This window comes from Scleropages formosus, chromosome 3 (genome assembly GCF_900964775.1).
Source record: "Scleropages formosus chromosome 3, fSclFor1.1, whole genome shotgun sequence".
Taxonomy (NCBI): domain Eukaryota; kingdom Metazoa; phylum Chordata; class Actinopteri; order Osteoglossiformes; family Osteoglossidae; genus Scleropages; species Scleropages formosus.
The window spans coordinates 3,933,527-3,956,818 of NC_041808.1; the positions used below are offsets into that span (position 1 = coordinate 3,933,527).

Below are 23,292 nucleotides of genomic sequence, written 5' to 3' on the forward strand. Positions count from 1 at the left end.
TTAAAAAAAAAAAAAGAAAAAAAAAAAAAAAACATGAATCTGTTCAAAACTCTGCTTGTACATCTCTAAACAGGCATTCTGTTTTCATTTAGCATATTTTGTCAACAAGTTATGGCAAGTTCTCTTGTGTAACACAATGGAGACACAAAGTTTCCAGTGATTGAAAGCGGCGTTTAAAGTGCACAGCTATGTCTAGCCCAGTCAGGACACAAAAATCCACTCAGATCAGTCTTTGGTCAACTGTCCAAAAATCTAGGTGACTCTTCCAGCATCACGAGACACCTCCAGGAGGACCTTTTCCTCCTCCACAACTGGCTGTCCAGACTAGTGCTTGATCCCACTTCTGACACCAATGTGGGTGTTGGTGAGGGCCTAGCCATATGGCTCAGGAATCTGCCAGTACCGGTCTCTCCATGTCCTCCATAGTCTGACTCCCAAAGCCGCTGTCCACTGTTGAATCTGATGGGATGATGAGGTGAGGGTGCAGAACCAGACATTAATCCAGAAGTAGATATCTTTATGATTTCAAACTGTGGACATGGCAAGCTAGGTACAGTTGATACTCGCAAAGAGTTCATTATAAATGTTAATATTAAACCACACATCTGCATCTGACAGGACCTCATTATGTAGATTTCAGATGAAAATGAGCCACAAAATGGCCTGCCACAGTAAATTCTACCAATGGACTGGTGACACTGGTGTAAATTCTGCAGTGGGGTTCCTACCTGCTGCGTGTGTCTTGTCCTTTAGCTCCCTCTGTCTCAGCAGCCTCACACCGTTGTTCAAACCCAGCGACTCTAGTGCCTCCACCAGGCCCTCGATCCGCCCACCGGCCACCTGCAGACAACATGATGGTTCACTCAACACGGGTCCTTGCAATGAACCGATACTACCTCCAACCCTTGTTCAGCATCTCAGCTCACCTGGTAGCTCTCCAGCAGGCTCCGGCAGGGTGATGCGGTTTCCTGGAACAGGTCAGCCAACGTCAACATGCCCAGCTTCTGGGCCAGCTGCCTCCAAGGGACGTGACCTTCACTGAGGATCCCACACAGCTGCTGGAGTGTGTCGCTGTCCAGCTGGGGTCCATCTGCTGGAGAGGAACACAAGGGGAAGAGTAAGTCATATCCAAACCCCTCTACCCTCAAAACAATCCTGGCTGTTAGCGTTTCAGAAGAACTGATAATAGCAGGAGGATCAGTTGTGGGTGGAGCTCCTTACCCTCTTCGTGTGTCTTTGGGGTGTCTGCCACTGGTCTGGTTGGGGTAGGGCTCTTCCTGTAGTCCAGCAGATCCCTAACCTGATGGGAGAGAGTGAGGCAAATGTTATTATTGCCAGGAGGTACACGTGACTAAGCAAACACCCACGTGTGGACATATGCACTCACCCGTTGGCATTTGGCCAGGTCGAAAGGCGTATGGCCTGCAGCATGCCTCTTGCAGGGCTTTTCAGACCACTGGGAGGGTGTAGCCTGCTGTTTGGTGGAACTCAGTTCAACTTCCTCGTGCTCTTCATCCGAGGATGAGCTGATGAAAAGTGGCTCGTCATTCTCTGCATCCTTCTGAGCACCTGGAGAAGAGAGAGGCCACCGGTAATGTAGGCAACAGCAGCTGGTGTTCTTTGTGAATGTTAAACACGGCAGCCTCTGATGGACCACCTGAGCGACCCCGTGAACATCATGCCATAAGGCTCTTGACGGGAGGAGCTCACCTGCCGCGATGAGCATCGAGCACAGCGTGGGTGAGCCGAGGCATGCGGCCAGGTGGAGCGGTGCGTTTCCCGCGAAGGTCACCGCGTTCACGTCTGCCTTCAACTACAGTTGGGCAACAGATGGGGAGGATTATTTCCTTATTTACGAGACTTTGCACTCTGCGAAACATTGTCTACTTTCAGGATTCAAAAGAAAGTCATTATGCCACACTGACGAGTGAAATGGAGATGGATTATGGGAGTGGTTACCTCGGTGATAAGCAAGAAAGCCACTTTGAAGAGGTTCTCCTTCACGGCGACATGCAGCGCAGTGCAACCGCTCTTCAGCTCCACGGCGTCTACCCGTGCCCCACCTTCCACCAGGGCCCGCAGACACCGTTCGCCTCCCTTCCGTACAGCCAGGTGAAGAGGTAGGAACCCTGGGGGACAGCGGCAGATTGACAACAAAGAGGACTGTTACAGACAGATGCACCATAGTGCAGAAATGTGAAGCCTTTGTATGTAAAGCCCATGTCCCCCCTGGTTTTACCACAAAATAGTGACATAATAAGTGTGCAATGACCTTTTCCATATGTTGCTTTAGAGGAAATCATGTGTGTAGTAGTGCAGGTGTAAAAATAAGTGAACCCCAAGTTGTACTGGTTAAACCAAGTAGGTAAGTAGAATCAGGTGTGTAAATCAATCATTTATTCATTTAATAAGCTTACTTTAAGACAGATTTTAATACCTTATACAAGAATAATTACTTTCCATATAGGGTTCACATAGTTTCAAGCACCGCTGCATGTGTATCACGCTATTTTACATAAATGTCTAAGAATTCAGTATATACTGTACAGGTGAGATACACATTGTCTGTAAATTTTATCCTTATACAAGAAATGTCAGCGTATAAATATAGACTGAGATCTATCAAGCAGGTTGCTCATCTCAGCCAGTATGTTACTCACCATGGAAATTTTGACTATTCCCGCACCTTAATGTCAGTTGCTAAATAAATATACTGTACATTAGCAGCTACCCTGGTCTGCCTGCATCTTACTCACTGGGCCAGATTTTTCCGTCTGTCAGTTAGTCACTACAGTTACTGGATCGGTGCACTGGGGTAGTTATTTACCGCACTCAGACCTTCCCACAGGTCTTCAGATTTTTTTTTTTTTTTTTAAAATGGAGGCTAAAATGTACTCAAGTGATGTACTCTGATTTCCCTTACAAACTTGACAAGGAGATAGATTTTAATATTGTGGTCCACATGTAAAGTTCCCTCTGTAAATTTGTGGACAACCAAAGTATTTAGCTTTCTTCTGCTATTAAAAAAAATAAAAAAAAATTTTATTCAATCTACATGATAATTCAAAGGAATTCTGGAATGTCTGGACACCCGTCTACAACTTACATGTAAAATACTATAAGCTTTTGCCCTTGTTTTACATATATGGATATGGATATATTTGCAGTTTCTGTTTCACTGCTCTATTGCTTATAAATAAATAAATTTTTTATCCATTCATTTTACCCAAAGCTACAGAGAACTCCGAAAAAAACAGGAGAATTTCACCAACACAGACAGATAGATAGATAGAGATAATTAAATTATTTACCACACACACACACACACATTTTCGGAACCGCTTGTCCCATACAGGGTCACGGGGAACCGGAGCCTACCCGGCAACACAGGGCGTAAGGCCGGAGGGGGAGGGGACACACCCAGGACGGGACGCCAGCCCGTCGCAAGGCACCCCAAGCGGGACTCGAACCCCAAACCCACCGGAGAGCAGGACTGCGGTCCAACCCACTGCGCCACCGCACCCCCTAAATTATTTACCAGTATTCACCAAAATAATTAAATGCCAGTTTTCTGATTTACAGGAAATCGGATGTGATGGATGAAAAACTGTGGAACGCATGATTTCTCATTTACAGAAAATGAAAGAAATGTATAATTATTTTGCCAATGTTCTTCTATAACTAGATGTTATTTGAACAGCACATGTGAAAAGTGATACAATTGAAATATAGCAGCATTAATGAAGCATTCAATTCAAATGCCCTGTGAGAGGCCCATAAGCTTTGGTGACTTTGTTACTGTATCCTTCTCCATATCACATGCCCTCAGACTTCCTGATCCCACTAGATGAGTGTGGTGCGCCCCCACCCCACTCACCACTGTTGTCTGCCGTGTTCACCAAGTAGGCGTGCTGCTCTGCCAGGCAGGCCAGAACGGCACGGAGCGTGTGCTCGTCTCCAAGGGTCGCAGCCAAGTGCACCGCAGACCGGCCGTCTCGGTCAAAGAGGCTTGGGTCAGCCCCTGCCCTCATCAAGAAGTCCACCACCTTGGGTTGCCGGGTGATGACAGCCAGGTGCAGAGGAGTCTGGAAAACAAAGTCCATCTATTTCATTCTGCTGTTCAGCACCACCTGCTGGTTGAGTTGCCACATTGCAAATGCAACATGGGAAAAGTCCACTGTCAGCGATTCTTACCACCCTTAAGTAAATGTGGCGTCACTAGCTAGTTGAGTAGGGGTGGCGCAACTCTTACCTGGCCCAGATGGTTGCGCGTATCCAGCAATTTCTGCTGGTGCATGCTGACAATAGCGTGGACTAGCTGCTCTATGACAGGTAGCTGCTGGTGAATGATGGCCAGGTGCAGAGGCCTGGGAAGAGACAGAGGTACAGGTGAGCACCAGGTGCGGAGGCCAGAAGCCAAGACCAGGTGCAATGGGGCATGGAGGACAGCGGGCTCTGAAGTAACCCTACCACTAATCTGTCCTTAAGACTTTGGACAATGATGAATGCTTGGGCTCATAATTCTGAACGCCAGAACGGACTTAGCATGTTTCTCTGCTAAAACAGATCAGACTGGCAACATATTAACTCTTATTGTCTCTTATTTTAATCTCATGCTTATTTATTTTCACTTACTGTTTTGCAGAAGCCTTTATCCACAAGGGATTTTCATAAAGGGACAGCTGTAGCTTAGTGATTAGAGATATTGGCTTTGGATCAAAAGGTTGCAGGTTCGATTCTCACCTCTGCCTGTAGTACCCTTGAGCACGGTGCTTACTCTAAAATTGCTCCAGTAAAATTACCCAGATGTAAAAATGGGTAAATAGATTAACACTGTAAGTCACTTATGAGAAAAGCATCAGTTAAGTTAATGAAAGGTAGAGCTTGGTTTTTTCGCTGAAATTAATCCAGGCATCAAGGATTTGAACCTGCAAACCTTCTGTTTACAGCTGAAGCACAGTACCACCAACTAGCAGGCGTGACAAAAACAGCAAAGGGGTAACTCACGTGTCTCCGTTCTCATCCCGGACAGCACACAAGTGCCTCTGCACGGCCAGCAGGAGGCGCACATCACCAGTGCTGCAGTAGTCAAGCAGGGCCCTTGCCATGCGTCGGGCGGTCAGCGTGGCTCGACCCTGCAGGGCAGAGGCTGTGGACAGAGCCAAATACAAGCTTTTTACATATCACTATCAATACTAAAACCACACTTACAGCTAAACTGAAAATGAGCAATATAAACATATGAAACTCCAAACACAATCAAATCACACACAAAATAAAATTGTTACATTTTGTCAGGTCCTTACTTTGAAATTTAACAGCACTGGTATTTCACAGAACACAAAAATCACAGGGCATTCAAACCATTAAAACCAGAAATTAAAATGCATCAAATGGCTTGATGACACACAGTTCAAAAGTGCAAAACTGTCAAAGCTCTGCAAACCCAGATACACCTTGAGAAATGCCTAAGCATGCATACCTAAAGACATAGTCTCATATTCAAATGTGCAGATATCTAGACGGAAGTCCACCTTACCAATCTGGAGCAGCTGTCGCTGCCGTGGCGACCCAGCCCGAGGTGGTCCTATGGACCGCCGCTCGCTCTCCTGGACCTGCTGGGCCTCTGACGATTCAGACATCTGGGCCCCGCCCCCTCCGAACCCGCTGCCCCTGGCAAACTGGCTGAAGCATCCTCCCATGTCCAGTTGGCCGAACGGGAACAACGTGTCACCTGCCCAATGAAGTGGCAATCAAGTCAGCCGCATGCTGGAATGTGCTCCTCCAGCAGGCCAAGATTTTGCGCTGAGGTTCGAGACCACGCTTTCGTTCCAAACCAGTGAAGCCAAACTGTTGATGGTTTTGTAGACCACTTCCTTGCAATAAGCCAGAAAGTGTGCAAGGGTCTTGAATCTGATATAAATCTTGGGGGGTGCCACGTGCAATTTTCTGCCACTGAGAATGTGCATTTTTTTTGTTTTTTTTTTTTTTTTTACATTTATTCATTCTTTTTGCTAAGTAATTTCACTGGAGTAATTTAGGGTAAGTACTTTGCTGAAGAACTACAGCAAGAGATGAGAGGTACATATTTATATAAGCATGAAGAACCAAAGGAAAAACGTCCAGACTGAAAAATCATTTCTTTAGTTTGGAAGTTCAGTAATAGACCATTAATAATGTCCTAAAACCAGTTCTTCATCAACTCTATGTCTCATGTCATCGTTGTCTTGTAACAGAAACATCTCCACAGTTCTACTCTAAGCACATAAGTTCATCCAAGAGGAGTGAGCAGCCGCTGGTTCTTGGACCATCAGAGATTTTTTTCTCCCTTTCTTGGTGGCTGGGATTTTTTTTTTTTTTTTAAAACATTGTTTTTTCCTTGCCTCATTTACCAACAGGATTATTTGCCATTTCCATGACTGTTCTGTTCAAATCTATTGTCCCGCGCTCTGCATCCTACTAAGAACACTACGAAACAAACTAAACTGAAGTCACTTCAGTCCATTTGACCCACCTCCTCCAACACCTCCTCCGGGTCCTCCAGCTCCACTTCCTGCTCCGCCAGAGCCCCCTGGGGGCCCGCGCCACTGGTCGTACATGTGCGGAAGGGGCTTCTGCCTTTTGCGTTTCACCTCCTCTTTGTCTGCCCGTTGGAATAAGTTTGATTAGACGAAGTCCAGCAAAACAGCAAAGGCATCACCTTTGCAGCCAACGCAACACAAGGGAAAGTACACTATAACGAAACCTTGCAGGCGGACGTTCCAAAACAGGCAATCAGAACGAAACTTTCCAGGTAGAATGGGAGAATTCAAAGTTAGAAAAAAGAACAATATGTATTGTTAGAGACATTCTTGCTATTCTGAATCCTCGCCACCCCCTTTCACCTCACCTTGGATGTGTGGGACGTAGGTGAACTGCTTGGGCTCGCTGCAATCTCCACCCTTCTTCCTCTTCAGCTGCAGGAACACAGTGACGGGCCTCTCGATCTCTATGGTGTGGTACTTTGGTGTTTTAAACACAATGGCATACTGCGTGGGGGAAGAGAGCCAGAGGATCATTTTTACATGATCACAGATTATAGGATTACATCAGTTAACACACAAATCTAAATAATCCAAACATGTTCCCATGTGCCCGCGACCCGGTCCCGGATAAGCAGAGGTAGAAGATGAAGAAGATGAGGAAGATGTTCCCATGTGATCTCACCTGCTTATGGACATCAGTGGGGGAAAAGTCTCCCAGAGCCTCCCAACATCCATCTTCTTCTTCATAGAAGCGAATCTCAATATCATCTGGTAATAAAATAAAACAGGATCTAAATCTCGTGTAGAGATGCGAAGGGATTATACATGATTTCTCTCACTGCTGGAAGTCTATGTAGACAATGGCCTCACCTTTCTGCACCTTGTCACACAGCAGGAAGATCTCGTCACCCCCAAGTACTGAGCCACAGGTCTTGTCCATGCGCGAGATCTTTAGGTTTGAGGCATTTGGTGATTCTTTAAAGGAGCGAGCCAGACTGGGTTGAGAATTGGCATTGCAACGATGGCCAGTGGCATGTACAGTTTTAGCATTAACCTTGGACTCAGGGTGAGTGCTATGTATGGTTTTAACGTTAGCGCTGCACTGACAGAAACTGCCATGTAGAGTTTTATCATTAGCCTTATATGATGGCAAATGCCATGTATGATTCTGGCGTTTGCCTTACAATGATGGCGAGTGAAATGTAGGGTTTTTTCCATCAGCATGATGCTAATGGAAAGTGAAATGTAGGGTTTTAGCACTAAGCATCACACTGATGGAGAGTGAAATGTAGGGTTTTAGCATTAGCATTGGGCTGATAGCAAGAGAAATGTATGGTTTTAGCACTAGCATCATGCTGGAGAGTGAAATGTAGGGTTTTAGCACTAGCATCGTGCTGATGGTGAGTGAAATGTACAGTTTGTGCATTAGCATCATGCTGATGGAGAGCATAGTGTAGGGTTTTAGCATTAGCATTGGGCTGATGGAAAGTGAAATGTAGGATTTTTCCATTAGCATTGTGCTGATGGAGAGCATAGTGTAAAGTTTTAGCATTAGCATCGCACTGATGGAGAGTGAAATGTAGGGTTTTAGCACTAGCATCATGCTGGAGAGTGAAATGTAGGGTTTTAGCATTAGCATCCGGCTGATAGCGAGAGAAATGTACGGTTTTAGCACTAGCATCGTGCTGATGGCGAGTGAAATGTGCAGTTTGTGCATTAGCATCGTGCTGATGGAGAGCATAGTGTAGGGTTTTTGCATTAGCGTTGGGCTGATAGCGAGAGAAATGTAGGGTTTTAGCCTTAGCACTGTGCTGATGGTGAGTGCCCTGTATGGTTTTATCAATAGCATTGCAGGAAGTATAGAGCAACTGAAACCCCAAACTATATTTAGGTCTGTTGTTGGTTGAGCCTTCTTATAAGTGTCACTTCCTATTCCACAGGAAATCGCTACTCATTCAGTCTCATTATGCTCTTCATGTTTCACACTGGTAACATTAGGTTTCGTGTTGAGCGAGACAGGTTCAACGTACTGCTGTCGTATATGGGCTTGGATATGGCGGGCTTCAGAGCCAAAGTGTAGCCCCCCTGGCTGTCCTGCAAGTATGCAGTGAACTTCAGCCTCACTACATTCAGGTCCATGGTCTTGCTCAGCTCCTTGGCCTCCTTCACAATGGTCTGCTCTTCCGTATCTGGGGAAGGGTGAAATCGCACGTACGTTTATTGCACGACACTACAATGAGCACGTGCACTTTGCAGGCGCTTCACAAAAAAACACAATTTACTTTCAAACACTTTACGGATTGGATTTTAATTACTTATTTACTTGGCTTATTTCATTCATTATCGATAACTGCTTCTCCATTGCAAGGTTGGTGCTGTCCAGGGCTCATCCCAGAAAAATGGAGCATGAGGCAAGGTACATCCTGGATGGGATCCCAGGCCATCACACACAGCAATTTAGAGGAACTAATTCACCTGAAACACGGGTCTTTAATCTACAGGAAGAAACCAGAATACCCAGAGCATCATGAGGCACCAGTGCTACCCCCTGTGCCACCCTTTTCAGTTCAAGTTAGGTGGCTTTATATGTAAATACAGTACATTTGTATACAGTATGTTTATATATTTTTATACATGGTAGAATGTCCCAACAGCATGGTGAGTGACCTTGTTAAGTCTGGCACTCACACAGTCCCAGATAGAAATTGAATGAATGAATTAGTAAACAATTAGGGAGCTGGGGAGTGGACTACTGATACAGTGAAAGGATGTTTTGGTGCAGGTCCATCAACAAAGTGTGCGAGTTACACAGCAGGTTAGGCCCAGGGTGTGAACCTCGGATGAGCCTCACCTGTGAAGTGGTTCCTGGTCCCTCTCTGTTTCATCTTCTCCTCCTTCAGCCTCTTAGTCAGGACCTCCACCACCCCTCGCTTGGTCACATGGAGAATGCCCAGGTTGTTAAACCTCGGAAAGGAGACGTGCCACAGTGAGGAAACCCGGACGTGGTACCGAAGATGCGAGGGTGAAAAGAAATGAGCATGGCTCAAAGATGGGGCTGGCTGAGTATGGGGTGAGGGTTACGGAGGTGATCCACTCACTGCGCCGTGAGGTCGTTGGGTCCTACGATGACGCTGCAGGTGCCGCTGTCATTACAGTGCTTGCCCACCAGACTGTGGGCGTGGATTCGCGGGGGATCCGTGTGGGTCACGAGCTGCACTTCCACTTTTGCGCGGCCTAAGTGGTTGCCTACCTGTTATGGGACAAAGTGGACAAGTCACGACCCTTCGGATAGAACATTACATAGAACTGCACTCGTCCAGAGTCAGTAAAAGGGCTAGCAAAATCATTCTAGACCCCTCACATCCAGGCCACTTCCTCTTCGAACCTTTGCCATCTGGCCGGCGCTACAGAGCACTGAGCACCAGGACAGCCAGGCACAAGAAAAGTTTCTTTCCTCAGGCCATCTACCTCATGAACACCTAAATCTCTCCCCTAGAGAGTAAACCAGTGCAATACATAATGCTATTTATAACTTTTTATCACATCATATCTCTTCTCACACTCCCTTGCATTTGTAACTAATGACTATTTTTGTATATAATATTGGGTACCGTATATTTTTATATATTTTTCATCCCTTATTCACATACTCTATCTTCTCATCTATCTTGCCACTGTCATTCTGTGTCTGTGCTGTGGAAGTTCCTGTCACCAAGACAAATTCCTTGTATGTGTGAACATACTTGGCAATAAAGCTTGTTCTGATAAACCACATCCCTGTTCCTCAGAAACCTTGACAAATATCACCAATCGTAATGAGCTGGACAGCAAGGCGGTAAGGCCAGCTTACTTTCACCGTAGGGTATGTCTTCTTGTTCTTCTCACTGGAGGCCCCTGGCAGACCCCCATGGGAAGGCCCCTCACATTCGTACCGAAATCGGAAACCCCTCTGCAGGGAAGACGAGAGACCCCGACAATGAAGAAGACAGCCAGAGCCCTTACTGTCTTAACTGTAAATTCTGGTTTAGACATAAAACTCTTCAACCCAGTTTTGTATGAATTTATGCCTCAAGAAATACTTTCAACCTTCTTGTTCATTGCATCTCACCAGGCTGGCACAGTGTTTAAGTACAGAAGGTGCTCAAGTTACAACATACATGACTTACAAACAACTGCATTACAGCAGCCATCCCATCAACCTTCTTATATTAATTTTATTCACACAATTTGTTTATTCATTGAGACTATGCTTTTCACCAAAGCAACTTGCACTTATTTGCCAGTTTATAGCTGACAAACATTTACTGGAACAATATAGGGTAAGTCTGTTGCTCAAGGGTACTGCAGCTAGAAATGGGAATTGAACCTACAACATGTGGATCCAAAGGCAGGAAGGCTAACCAATACACTACCGGCTGCCTCTTTTTACACTGGGCCGTAACATCCAACAAGGACCTGCTGCACGATAACACTGGCTGGTTGTTACAGTTTGGGTCTTAGTCAGTATCAGGGTGTTTGTGTTTTGTTCACAACACTTTTTCGTTTGCGATTCCCTTCAAGATACTTTTTATGTGAAGCTCCAGGGCAGTTGACAGTGGACTGGTTAGAACTGGTGAAGATTGCAAGGTCACATCCCATCTACTGCTGTAGTACCCTTGAGGGAGGTACCTAACCGATAGTAAAATTACCTATGTGTATATTTGGATACATAGTTAAGCAAGCTGCTGTTGGGAAAAAAAGCGTCAAATGAAGAAACGTAAAACTGATGGTAAGTATTCTGGTGGTACTGGAAGGAAAAAAAAGCAGAAGAAAATAGTGCAAATAACTTCAAGAAAGTTTTTTTGAAAAAAAAGCACCATGAAAATAATTACAATATTATGTTTTACATTATTCGTATTCTATATTAACATTATTTTAATGTAAATAATGTGTAAAAATTATTGAAAAAATATAACAAAACCCTATTATACACCAGAATTCATTCGTGTTAGTTGTTCATACATATAACCTTATGGGTCATATATTATGAGGAGATATCTGACTTATGAGGGGCTCATCGAAATGGACCCTTGCCATGAGCTGACAACCACCTGTAATGCGAAATTCCATTAAATTCTTTATGAAACAAGAAGTTCATTCAAAGTTCCTTTCCAGAGTTACACTCATGGTTGCTATGACAACGATGGACTCATCCTTTGGAGATGGAGGCTGTTCTAATAGCGGATCGGCTGAACTTGGCTGCTCACCTGCTTGGGCTCCTCGATGATCTGCAAGTATGGCCCGTGAACTGCAACAGAAGGACGCAGGTGAAACCCACCACGAGCACTTCTAGCTCCGCTCGCTTCCATCAGCCCTCAAACAGGGCCACCGATCAGCACGAGACCCTTACCGAGAAACCCGGGTCTGAGAGGTGTATCCTTACCTGCCTCTGTGAAAGCTGGGGCTTTGTTTTGGAAAGCTGTTTCACTGTTCATTTTAACTTGGTTTTAATTTACTTTAAATACAGACATGCATCGGTTAACGACGGGGATACGTTCTGAGAAATGTGTCGTTAGGCGATTCCGTCGTTGTGCGAACATCATAGAGTGCACTTATACAAACCTAGATGGTATAGCCTCAATCACAGAGTGTAATTATACAAACCGAGATGGTATAGCATCCATCACAGAATGTACTTATATACACCTAGACGGTATAGCCTCGATCACAGAGTGTAGTTATACAAACCTAGATGGTATAGCCTCGATGTAGTCAAAAGATGTGGTAAACACAAAATTTATGATGCTGCTGCTGGTGTAACACAGCATACTGTTTTACAGTAAATTTTTTATAAGAAGAAAGTACACTATAATAAAAAAGTACAGCAAAGTAAATACATACACCAATAACATAGGTGTTTATTATCATTATCAATTATGTACCGTACATAACTATGTGCTATACATTTCCACGACTGGCAGCGCATTAGGTTTGTTTACAGCAGCAACTCCACGAACACGTGAATAACACATTGCGCTACAACAGCGCTAGTCGATAAGAATTTTTCAGCTCCATTATGAGCCTATGCGACTACTGTCGTATATGCGGTCAGTCGTTAAGTGGCGCATGACTGTATAGGTACTTGCAAGTTTACTGTACTGCATAAGAAGTGTTTTGATTTTTGGGTGTTTGTAGGATTTTGATGCATTTCAAATTCTAATTTAATATTTAAGAAAGTCTGGGGGGGTGGGGGGGGGAATGCTTACCTGTCTCCAGGTATGGCTCCACCTTCACGCTGGATGAAGAGATGGGCTGGTACATGAAGTCAGTCATCTCATGCATCATAATCTGTGCATCACAGTAGGCGAAGCGTCACCTTGGCGCGTTGAAGGAAAGTCGCACGCAAAACCTCACTCGACACACTACCCCGCACTTACAACTGCAGTCCATAACAGCAAGCAAGCAGAGGACGACACCATACCTCAGTGTCCACCATGTCCAAGTTGTACTCCATTGTCTCCATCCTAAAAAGAGATGCAACGACCATGAATATATTTCCAGACACCGTCACAACGTCTGTGTAAAGAAATGCTCTTATAATGTCCTCTCCAGGTCTCTCCCGGAGACATATTAGCAAAGACATCCAACCACACTCGAAATGTAACATTTTTACACAGCTGGGTCGTGCTGGATCCATATTCAAGCACCCCGCACCCGGACGTGACCTGGTCCTGCACTCCCGTGCAGCCCGACAATCTGCCGACGACCACTTTTTCCAGCCTAGTCCAAACCCAGCTGCCGGAAACTAAAGCGGCTGCAGCTCAAAGTCTCGGGAGCCTCGCAGGCGTCTCTTCCTGCAGAGTAGGCGCTTTCGCTTTCACACTGCGGCTGAGCGACACACTCCGCGCATGTGCGCTGCACCCCCCACCCCCTGCAGCAGCTCGTCCATCTTCCAGGAAGGAGCCCGAAGGAGGAAACCAGAGAGGAAAGTCCCAAGAATACCGGTGGCACTTTATTTATTCATTCACCCTCTTACACACACACACACACACACACACACACACACACACACACACACACACACACACTTACATGTCTGCATATCATTTTGGGAACTTCACACTAATTCTATCACCACCACAACAAACACACGAAAGCTGATACTGAAAATATATAAGAAATATCCTGTGCAAAGTTGCTTCGTGGGGACATCCCTACTATACTCCGTGTTTCAGGATTTACTGTGCTTGTGGGGACATTTTCCTCAAAACCAAAACCCCCAAACAAGCGTGTGTACATACACACGCAAACTGCAGCCAAATTCACACAGTTTAACAGGTCCTGTGTGTTCTGACATGCACGCACGTGCGCACACACACACACACACACACACACACACACAATCACACACACACCGTGTCCATTGATGGCTACAAACACTTTAAATATTAATTTCTTCAAAAAAATTAATAATGTGCTAATAGTAAAAAAAAAAAATAAATAAAAATAAAAAAAAAAATTCCCATCCACAGACTCCTATGAAATGCTGACTATTGACAGATTTATCCCATAAATATCTACAGCATTTCTCCCCTTATTACTGATGATATAGCTAGTTTTTGGGAAAACTAAGCAAGAGCAGTAAACACCGAGGAAGTGAGTTGACTTAAGGTGGTCCCACGCTCTTGTTCCGCTTATGTGCTCTTTACTACCATCTGTCTACCTGGATGATAAACGGACGTCGCGTTTGTTCCACCACGGAGAGAAATTTTTGGAAGCACATCAGCAAATAAGCAACAATTATTAAATACGATAAAAGGAACATGTAGCTTCAAAAAGTACAACTCACTCATCTGTAACACTCTGGCTTTGGGGAACCAGAGCCTTCCTGACCCAAGTGGATTTGAGGGCATGATTTGGACTTATTCCATCCCACCCGTGTCACACACCATGAATGTTGTCTATCAAGCCACCAGCAGAGTGCATCCCCTGCTACAGACCAGTGTGGACCGAGGTTCGAGGAAGACCTCACCCTCTTCAGGTTGACAGGCCGGCAACCCCCTGCCGATGCAATGTACAACTCCGATACGTCAGCGGGTTTTTAGGGGTCACAGTGAGGTTTCGGTCAAGAGACAAGACAGGAAGTCAAGGATCGTATCCTGCACGGTCAGCTTGATGGACCGATAGGCGCGGTAAACTGGTAACGATCGGAAAAATGAGGTTCTTCACACCTTTGCCCTTGTCACGAGCGCAACTCCGCGAGTTCTGCACAGAACGGTAACCTTTGACAGTCGAGCGACGCGCCACGACATCCTGCCTTCAGGGAAGTTCTGCCCCTGTTCAGCCAGCCCAGCTGCAATTTCTGCAATTACTTTCCGGGGAAAATTTTAAAAAGGAGGCCAAAATTCACATAACGACGTACATTACCAGAAAAACAGGGTTTTATCCTTGGGGTAAACTCACCGTACAACCCTACACTGCTCAAAACATCTTCCATTCTGCAGAATGGAATTAGACTTTTTTTTTTTTTTTTAATATTTAAATGACAAGATGCCACTGAATACAATGCGACCGGTCAATTCTGCACCCAACTGTGTGAACAGGTCACATTTTCACCTGGATAAATTCACTTTTCACAGCAAAACAGCAGCAGCCAACACAGCGATGCGTACATTTACATTACATTTATTCATTTAGCTGACACTTTAAGCGACTTACAGTTTTGAGGTTACAATTATTTACTCATTTACACAGCTGGGTAATTTTTACTGGAGCAATTTAGGGTAAGTACCTTACTCAAGGGTACTACAGCCGGAGATGAAGCTCAAACCTGCGACCCTTGGGTCCAAAGACAGTAGCTCGACCCACTGCACTAGCAGCTGTCCCTATTCTTATAATTCTTAGCGTTTATTTTAGGGAAATCGCATGGTTAAAAATAGCTCTCATAGCCGGTTTTGACTAAAGATCCCCGCAGCAGGGCAGGAAAGAAGGGGACTCCCTTCAGGGAAGTGCGGTGGGGCGGTTCGAGGATGTGGGTCACACAGAGAAATTCTGGCACGTTCAGAGCTCAGTTACACACATTTTCATAACTGGTTACCTGTGCCCTCGCACCCAGTTCTCTGATACCTTAGACTGAGCACCTTCACGCTTCAAGGAATTGGAGCCAGCTCAGGGGAAACTTCAGGCCATGAAAACAAAACCGATCAGCACAATTTGAGAACTTCAGCTTGTCATATTCGAGAAACGTTGGTGCAGAACATGAGCTGGAAACATCCTTTTGGGCCAGAAGGTGACTGGTGCAACAGAGTACGATTCCCACAGCTGGACATTTAGGGACCAAAACTCAGTTAACAACTTGGTGACATCACTGGGCACAAGTTACCTGCCGCCAATGACACCTGGGAACTGACCGGGTCACTGGCCGGTTTTTACCTGCGTACACTGACACCTGGGAGCTGACCCATCGTTGGCTGGATCCTTGTAACCATACGACGGCACCACCACTTTGATTTATTACTGCCCTTTACGACCTAATACTGCGTTCTAGATCCTCAACACAGGAAGATGTAAAGCAATGAGGAGCAAAACACAACACAGCTACGCCTCCTCAACCATCCTGCTCAGCGGAGAAAGCACACAGATCTCGGCTCACGGCTGGGAGGGGAAAGCGTGGTGCGAAGCACTCCGGTTCGCAGCAGACAAGGGAGCCCCCTCAGACTCCCGCCTCCACAGAACAAGGTAACAGCCTGAGACGTCCAGAAAGGAACTCCAGTGTTTAAAGTGCTTGACTTTAACCAAAATGACGAGTGAGAGCGGCAGTGGGTAGGTCGTGACCTACATCGCGAGAGTCCACGGAGATGGGGGAGGCCGTGGGAGAGATGTCGTGCCAGCGTGTGAAACTCGGAGACGAGAGAAAACAAAAAGGGCACATTCTCATTCCTGGGGGGGGGGTTGGGGGTGGTTGTGGCCTATGCCCACGGCTGCAGGGAGTTTCCTCTGGGATTTTTAAAGAGATGCCAACTGGCCCCCTGGCAGGCCAACCACATGGTGCACCTGCCGAGAACAAACGTCCTGATAAGGCACGGTAAACTAGCGCGGTGCTCTGATTTTTAACAAAACCCCTGCCCCCCCCCCCCCGTAAGCATGTTTACCACCTGAACATGTACAGTGTCTGAGCACAGCCCTTATTACGTTACAGGTCAATATTTCAGCTGCTTAAACAACTCGCTGAGTCATTATGACCTGGAGACATAATAAAGAAACATTTTGGTATGAGATTTAAAAGACCGATGTCACATTGTTAGTTAATGAAGGTAATTAGTGAATTAATTACATGAACAGCGATGTTTTATATAATATATAATCGCCGTGTGGTTCAGTGACACCTGCTCATACCATACAGCTCAGTCACCTACACACACATCCGGCTGTCACACACTGCTGCTCTGACAGAACAGTCCAGAAGCAGGGAGTGCTGCTGTGTCAAACTGTCCCAAGGGAATCCTGTCCCCTGGTGGTGGTGGTGCTGCTGCTGCTGGGAGGGGGGGTGGGGTTAGGGGAGGTCGCACAACAGACGAGTTACAGAAAGGACCTGGGGTTTTGCAACTTATGAAACACCAGAGATCATAATGAAAACTGTTCATCATCAGTATGAACAATTGCAGGAACATCACATCCTGTTGATTGGTGGGGAGGGGGGCATTTTTGGTACACATTAAATGCAAAATTCCCATGACAGCATGTGACAAGAAGCATTTACCCCGGCGCATTTAGATGCCAGGAGCCGCTGATGTCCCTAAAATACTGAAGTGTCTGCAAGCAAGTGAAGAGAGACTCAACATTTTTTCTACCATCCCTCAGTCTGGGACGTTTAGATTAAAGAAAAACTCTGACTATAGATGTTTTTATTTGTCTATGAGCATATTGAGCATCTGGCTTATATTCACAGTTCGTGGGTATTACAGGACAAGGCCTCTTCTTATTATTATTAACTTATCAGACACTTTTCTCCAATGTGACTTAAATAGGTTTGCATTTTAAGCTACTTACACTGATTTATTCATTTACACAGTAGGGTAATTTTTACTGTACATTCAGGGCAAGTACCTTGATCAAAGTCTACAGCTGGAGGTGGGATTCAAACCCGGATCCTCCAGCTACAAGATGATGACTCCAATCAATAATCACCTGCTGCCCAATATGAAGCAGCTGCTAAACAAGACAATATTAATATTAAAATTACACTCTACATGAGAAAGCCCTGGCTTTATGCAGAACAGGGGTGATGTCAACACAAGGCTTGCTGGACCAGCTCTGAAGGTCCATCCACTTGGAGGAGCATCTAAAAAGGTCAAGCAGGAGGAACGCATCGGTGCTTACCTACCTGTCCATCACACACACACACACACACACACACACACACACACACACACACACACACACACACACACACCTCGCATCACCAACAGCGACTGCAGGAGGAGAAGGACTCACCACGGCACGGAACTTCTCCTGCTCGTGATCTTCAACTCCACCACAAGACCCCGAGGTGTTGGTCCAGAAGAACTCACTGCGATCTCACATCCACCCGCCCGCTCGCTGCACGACGGTCAGACGTGTACGCGTCCATCAGCCGTCTCCCTGCAACCGCTGCGAGTGTTTGGGCTCGCGGATGGAAAGTCCCTCACGGCTGCGGGGAATTCCGCGCCAAGCCGACTTCCCATTGGCTGCGCGGCCACACGTGCCAATCTTATGAATAAGAAGCCCCGCCCCCCGAACGCCGAGCCGCCGCAGCGCTGCGCGGATCCGACACAAAGTATCGGTTACATTCAGCTACATTAAATGCCGACGTCCTGAAGAAACAAAACGCACCGTCCATTAATACTTGACAATTTATAAATGAGATATTTAATAGCATAATATTTAAATGCGTTAAATCCAACCGTTAGATACGTGCGATTTCGAGATCGGTCTCCGCGCGCAGCTGTGTATTAATTTATTAATATCACTGCGTATCTAGTTCTTACCTGAAGTAAAGTAAAAATATTTGACAGATTGACGCCACGACATACCCACGAGGACACTGTCGCAGTTTGTTTCCCAGCCGAATGGATGCAAATTGAATTTAAATGCATAATTCCAGCATGGTTTCAATCAATGCATTGATTTTCATAATTACATGAGACTAACATTTTATTGCCTTTACGCTCCGTGACGAAATCCAGTAGAAAAACCCCATCCATGGCCCGGTCAATGACCCACTGGTCGTATCAGCATCTTGGTGGTTTCCAATCCTGGAACACGGAAAATTGAGAAATTTACAGTAAAATCTAATTTTTTGAGGCCACCGACTGTGATGGAAAATAATTAAAATGGCCTCTTGAAAATAACTCGAAATTATAACTGCAAAGGTAGTTACAGAGGTGAGCTATATAACCACACAGGCAGTCCCCGGATTACGAACGAGTTCCGTTCCTAATCTGTTTTTAAATCGGATTTGTACGTAAATCGGAACAGTTCGGTGCGGTATCTAAAGTCATGTAGTCAAATGTTTGTCTTACTATATAGTATATCATGTACCTTTTTATGCATAAAAGCATTAAGAAACACTTCCGGATACACTAAAACATTTAACATAATAATACAGTAATAATAATAGTAATAACAAGAATAATAATAAATGTAACTATAGTATTTATAATAGAGACATAGAAATAATAATAATAATAACAACAACAACAATAATAATAAGTATTACTACAGTATTTATAAGAGAGAGACATTGGGACAGACTCCTTTACATGCTCCATTATTTTTGCTTTGTCCATTAAAATTGTCCCGATTGTTGATTGACTGTAGCCTAACGCTTTTCCAATGTTCGTTGGCATTTCAGTTGTTCCAGTCACTTTATTATTTCAACTTTTGTTCCAATCGTGGTTGTTTTTCTTTTCTTTGGTGCATCAACATCACTTGCATCACATTTACTCTTTGGTGCCATGGTTATGAGGATAAAAAAAAATATTAAAGCCAAATACAGTAATTCACGAGACACTGTTAACAGCAACGTGGTCCGACTGAAAAGAACAAAGTCTTTGCCCAACCTTGGGCTCACGTGCCCACGAGCCGACAAACCGCCTTAGACGCATAATGTTTTGATGTGCCCATTTATTATTATGAACCATTGTATGTAACTCGAATTTTTAATATAGTAGGCTTACGAGCGGGTGGTTCATAACTACTGGTTCTATGTAAGTCGCACGTTTATAACCCAGGGACTGCCTGTAGTAGTTACCCATATCTGTGAGGTGTAAAAGACTGTAGACAGTCAGTGCTTTTCAAATATACATGCCAAATAAGGAAGGAGCAATAGCAGTTGAAAGCCATATCTCAGCAACATGGAAAGACAGAGAATATTTGTTGAAAACAGTGGAAAAGAGAGTGGGGAAAAAAAGATGGTGGGGAGGTTTGTGGAAAATAGAAAGTTCAAATTCACGTACTGGCTGAATTAATCTTTCCAGGGCACTAGGTAGCGTAGTGCTTAGAACTGTTGCCTTATGTTGAACCCCTTTGCAGCACCCTTACCCCAAATTACTACAGTAAAACTAAACACACACATACACAGAGTTTGAAACTGCTTGTCGCAAGTGGGGTCGCGGCAAACCAGAGCCTAATCCGGCAACACGGGGCAAGGTTGAGGGGGGTAGGGACACACCCAGGACGGGACGCCAGTTCATCGCAAGGCACCCCAAGCGGGACTCGAACCCCAGACCCACTGGAGAGCAGGACCCAGCAGAGCCTGCTGCACCACCGTGCCTCCCCCTCTAAAAATATATGTAGTGCAAATCTCTGTTCCATGACAAATGCTTTGTGATTAAAGATTAAACATACTTTTGGCATTAGTTCCTACTGTTCTTAGAAATATTATCTACATTCCTGAAGTTTTGGCAAATTTCTAGAATGTTCTGGTGCCTTCCAATGACTGTAAAGTACGAAACAAACTAAAACGGACAGTCTAGAAGAACTACTGTAGGTGTATTTATGTAATCAGCAAACTAATCACAAAAATCAACAAAACTAAGAACTTTAAAAAAGTTTGTTGCATTGCATAATTATCTCTATATATTTTAATTTACATTACATTAATTTATTTAACAGATGCTTTTTTCCAAAGCAACTTCCAATGAACTCTGTAGTGTTACCAGCCCACACATCTTGTTCACCGCGGCGACTTACACTGCTGGATATTTTTTTTTTTTTCTTTTCTCTTTTTCCTGCGGATCAGAATGGATCAGCAGCTTACCCAAAGGTGTCTGGCTCCACACACTGTCCAAATTGACGGGAACTAATATCTCCATTCATCATTTCCGATAATTAAAATCTTTATTCAATAAATAAAGAACTGTCATGCCAAAAATAAAATTAAATAAAACAATAAGATCAATAAGACCAACTAATATGAAGGAAAAAAAAAAAAAAAACCACATGGCAGAACCTTTAATACACTAAAAAAAAAAAAAAAAAAAAAAAAGACCCCAAGGCTTAAAACCAAGATAATAAATAATTCAAAGGAAACTTACCCAGTAAAATTCACTGCTAAAGAAGGGCGGTCCCCTGGACTGTTTCCAGGGTGTTACCGTACACCTCACCTACCGTTTCTGGGTGATTTCCTTTTCGCAACACGTCTCCCCCTATTATCATTTTAATGGGATTGGTGAATGATGAATTACATGCACAAAGTTGAAACATGACATGCACCCACACGAACAAAAAACTAATCCGCACTACACTAAGCTAAAATGTAATAAGTAAATACATAACAATAAATAAATTATTAATATAAACACACCACACACGTAGTCATTTATAGGTAACTACATTAAAAGTGCAATAAGTGCTATAGGTTTTTTAAAATAGTGCAAAATAAATAAATATGCCATGAAGATTAAAAACCTACACATAACACACCACAAAAACACAACACTTATATTCACCAAAAATAGGGATTTTTGTGTTCTGTAAGTGCGAAATGACGTGTGTTACTTACCCCAGGATGGAGGCTCTGCCACAAACCTGTGGGGTCACAGCCAAAAGAGGCCTTTCCACCTCTCTTTGGCTTCTGAGTAATCCCATTGAGTGACATCTTTCTCCATCCTAAATGTGAGGTTGGCCCGGATTTTATGATACACACCCTGGACGCCCAAGCCTACCCCTGTGTGGACCAGCTGGGTTCTTGCGTTCCAAAGGATTTGCTTGGCCACGCCGATCACCAGCCACGTCCGGGCGGCTGCTGCCTTCTGAGCGCCAGGGTTCCACCCCCTCAAGACTTTGTCGTACGTCAAAACCATCCGCGGATCGATCTTCCTGCACAGGCGAGTCACCAAACGCCAGACCTCCCACACCTGCCCGCAGTCCCAAAAGGCTCTCGCCACACTGGAGTCGCGGGCAGAGTGGGTGGCTGGTCAATTTGTGCCTGTGCAGGATAACTTTGACCGGTAACTTACTGTGTAAATGCCAGTTCAAGTCTTGCAGATGGTGGTCAAGCTCCTTTGGCTGAATCCTGGCCCAGGTGCCCTCCTCGAGCCCCAGAAGAACTCGAGTTCCTTTCCTCTCGACCAAGGCCTTATACAAGGCCCTATGCTTAAGGAGCGTCTCTGCCTCGGCCCCAGCCGCCGTGGTCTTACTCCACTTTACAGCGTAGCTGTAATGAGTGGGTCGTGTCTTGTCATTCGGCCCGGTGTTGGACCAGGACTTCACCAACTGGCGCATCGAAAGGGCCAACCACGCACAAAGTACTGGTGGGGATGCTCAATCAGAGCTGCCAGTCAGTTACATAACTGGGAGAGGAAGAGACAATGCAGTTTGAGAGGAATGTCAGGCACATCCCTCCCTCCTCCTTTGGAAGGTACATGACCTCCCTCCTCACAAGCTCATACCTGCCCCCTAGACAAGATCGAAAACGTCCTTTGTGAGGCCTCTCTGCATCGTGTGGGGCAAGGGGTACACCTGCGCAAGGCAGAGCAACGTGGGGATGATGTCCACCTTCAGCGCCAGTGTTTTCCCTATTAAGGAGAGGGACCTTGTCCTCCACAAACCTGAACAGCATGTCTTTGGACTGTGGGAGGAAACCCACACAGGCACAGGGAGAACATGCAAACTCCACACAGACTGAGCGGGGATCGAACCCACATCCTTTCGCACCACCTATGAGCTTTGAGACAGGAGATTTTTTGGGGATAATGTGAGAAATGTGGTAAATGCGGGCAAAAAAGTTCATTACAACCATATTACATCATCATGTACTGCAGTTCCACCAAACGCCTGCCTTCATGTTTGAGAGGACTGAGATGTATGTGAACTGCGGAGAGTGGCTGTTTGTAGCCAATGGACCGCCTGCTATGAAAAATCAGGTTTACAGTAAATTATTTTTAAAAAAAAAAAAAATGAAACACTGACACTGTCTCTCTGATGTTTTAAAAACTTCACAATTTGCAGTTTGGTGTGAGAACACCAAATCAGTGCTAATATATTAGTCACGATTCAGAAGTTCCTCACCCACCCGAGGTTCTCTGCGTTAAACAGATGACTTGACCGTGATGCAGAAAGGTGCGTCGTTTAAAAAATGTATATGAATTTCACGAGGACGCAAACTTGATTGTATCTGTAGCAAATTCGCTCCTCAAGAAGAAACTAGTTGAAATGATAAACATCCAATCAGCCGCCTGAGCAAACACGCCCTCCAATGAACGGGCTCAACAAAAACAGCGTTGAAATTAGAAACGGAAGTAAAAAC

At 44.9% G+C, this 23,292-nt stretch overlaps 1 protein-coding gene across 6 annotated transcripts; it reads right to left on the reverse strand.

Moving 5' to 3' along the window:
* Positions 1–4: 4 nt before the first annotated feature.
* Positions 5–19,082, reverse strand: LOC108934893 (nuclear factor NF-kappa-B p100 subunit-like). 6 transcript variants are annotated; one of them, XM_018753095.2, is made up of 24 exons: positions 18,765–19,082; positions 17,997–18,355; positions 12,985–13,027; positions 12,770–12,851; positions 11,771–11,811; positions 10,375–10,473; positions 9,623–9,774; positions 9,376–9,488; positions 8,555–8,713; positions 7,395–7,499; positions 7,207–7,292; positions 6,890–7,028; positions 6,515–6,643; positions 5,540–5,734; positions 5,008–5,149; positions 4,253–4,367; positions 3,878–4,085; positions 1,960–2,129; positions 1,711–1,813; positions 1,388–1,569; positions 1,222–1,300; positions 927–1,093; positions 729–840; positions 6–459 (listed from the first exon to the last, which is right to left on the reverse strand). In XM_018753095.2, exons 3-24 carry the CDS (start codon positions 13,024–13,026, stop codon positions 386–388), a joined length of 2,694 nt encoding a protein of 897 aa, XP_018608611.1. In that variant the 5' UTR covers position 13,027; positions 17,997–18,355; positions 18,765–19,082; the 3' UTR covers positions 6–385. The 6 variants fall into 6 exon arrangements, with proteins under 6 accessions (XP_018608612.1, XP_018608609.1, XP_018608611.1 ...); XM_018753094.2 differs by having other exon boundaries at positions 18,693–19,082; XM_018753096.2 differs by lacking the exon at positions 18,765–19,082 and having other exon boundaries at positions 5–459; positions 17,997–18,102.
* Between the last annotated feature and the right edge of the window lie 4,210 nt (positions 19,083–23,292).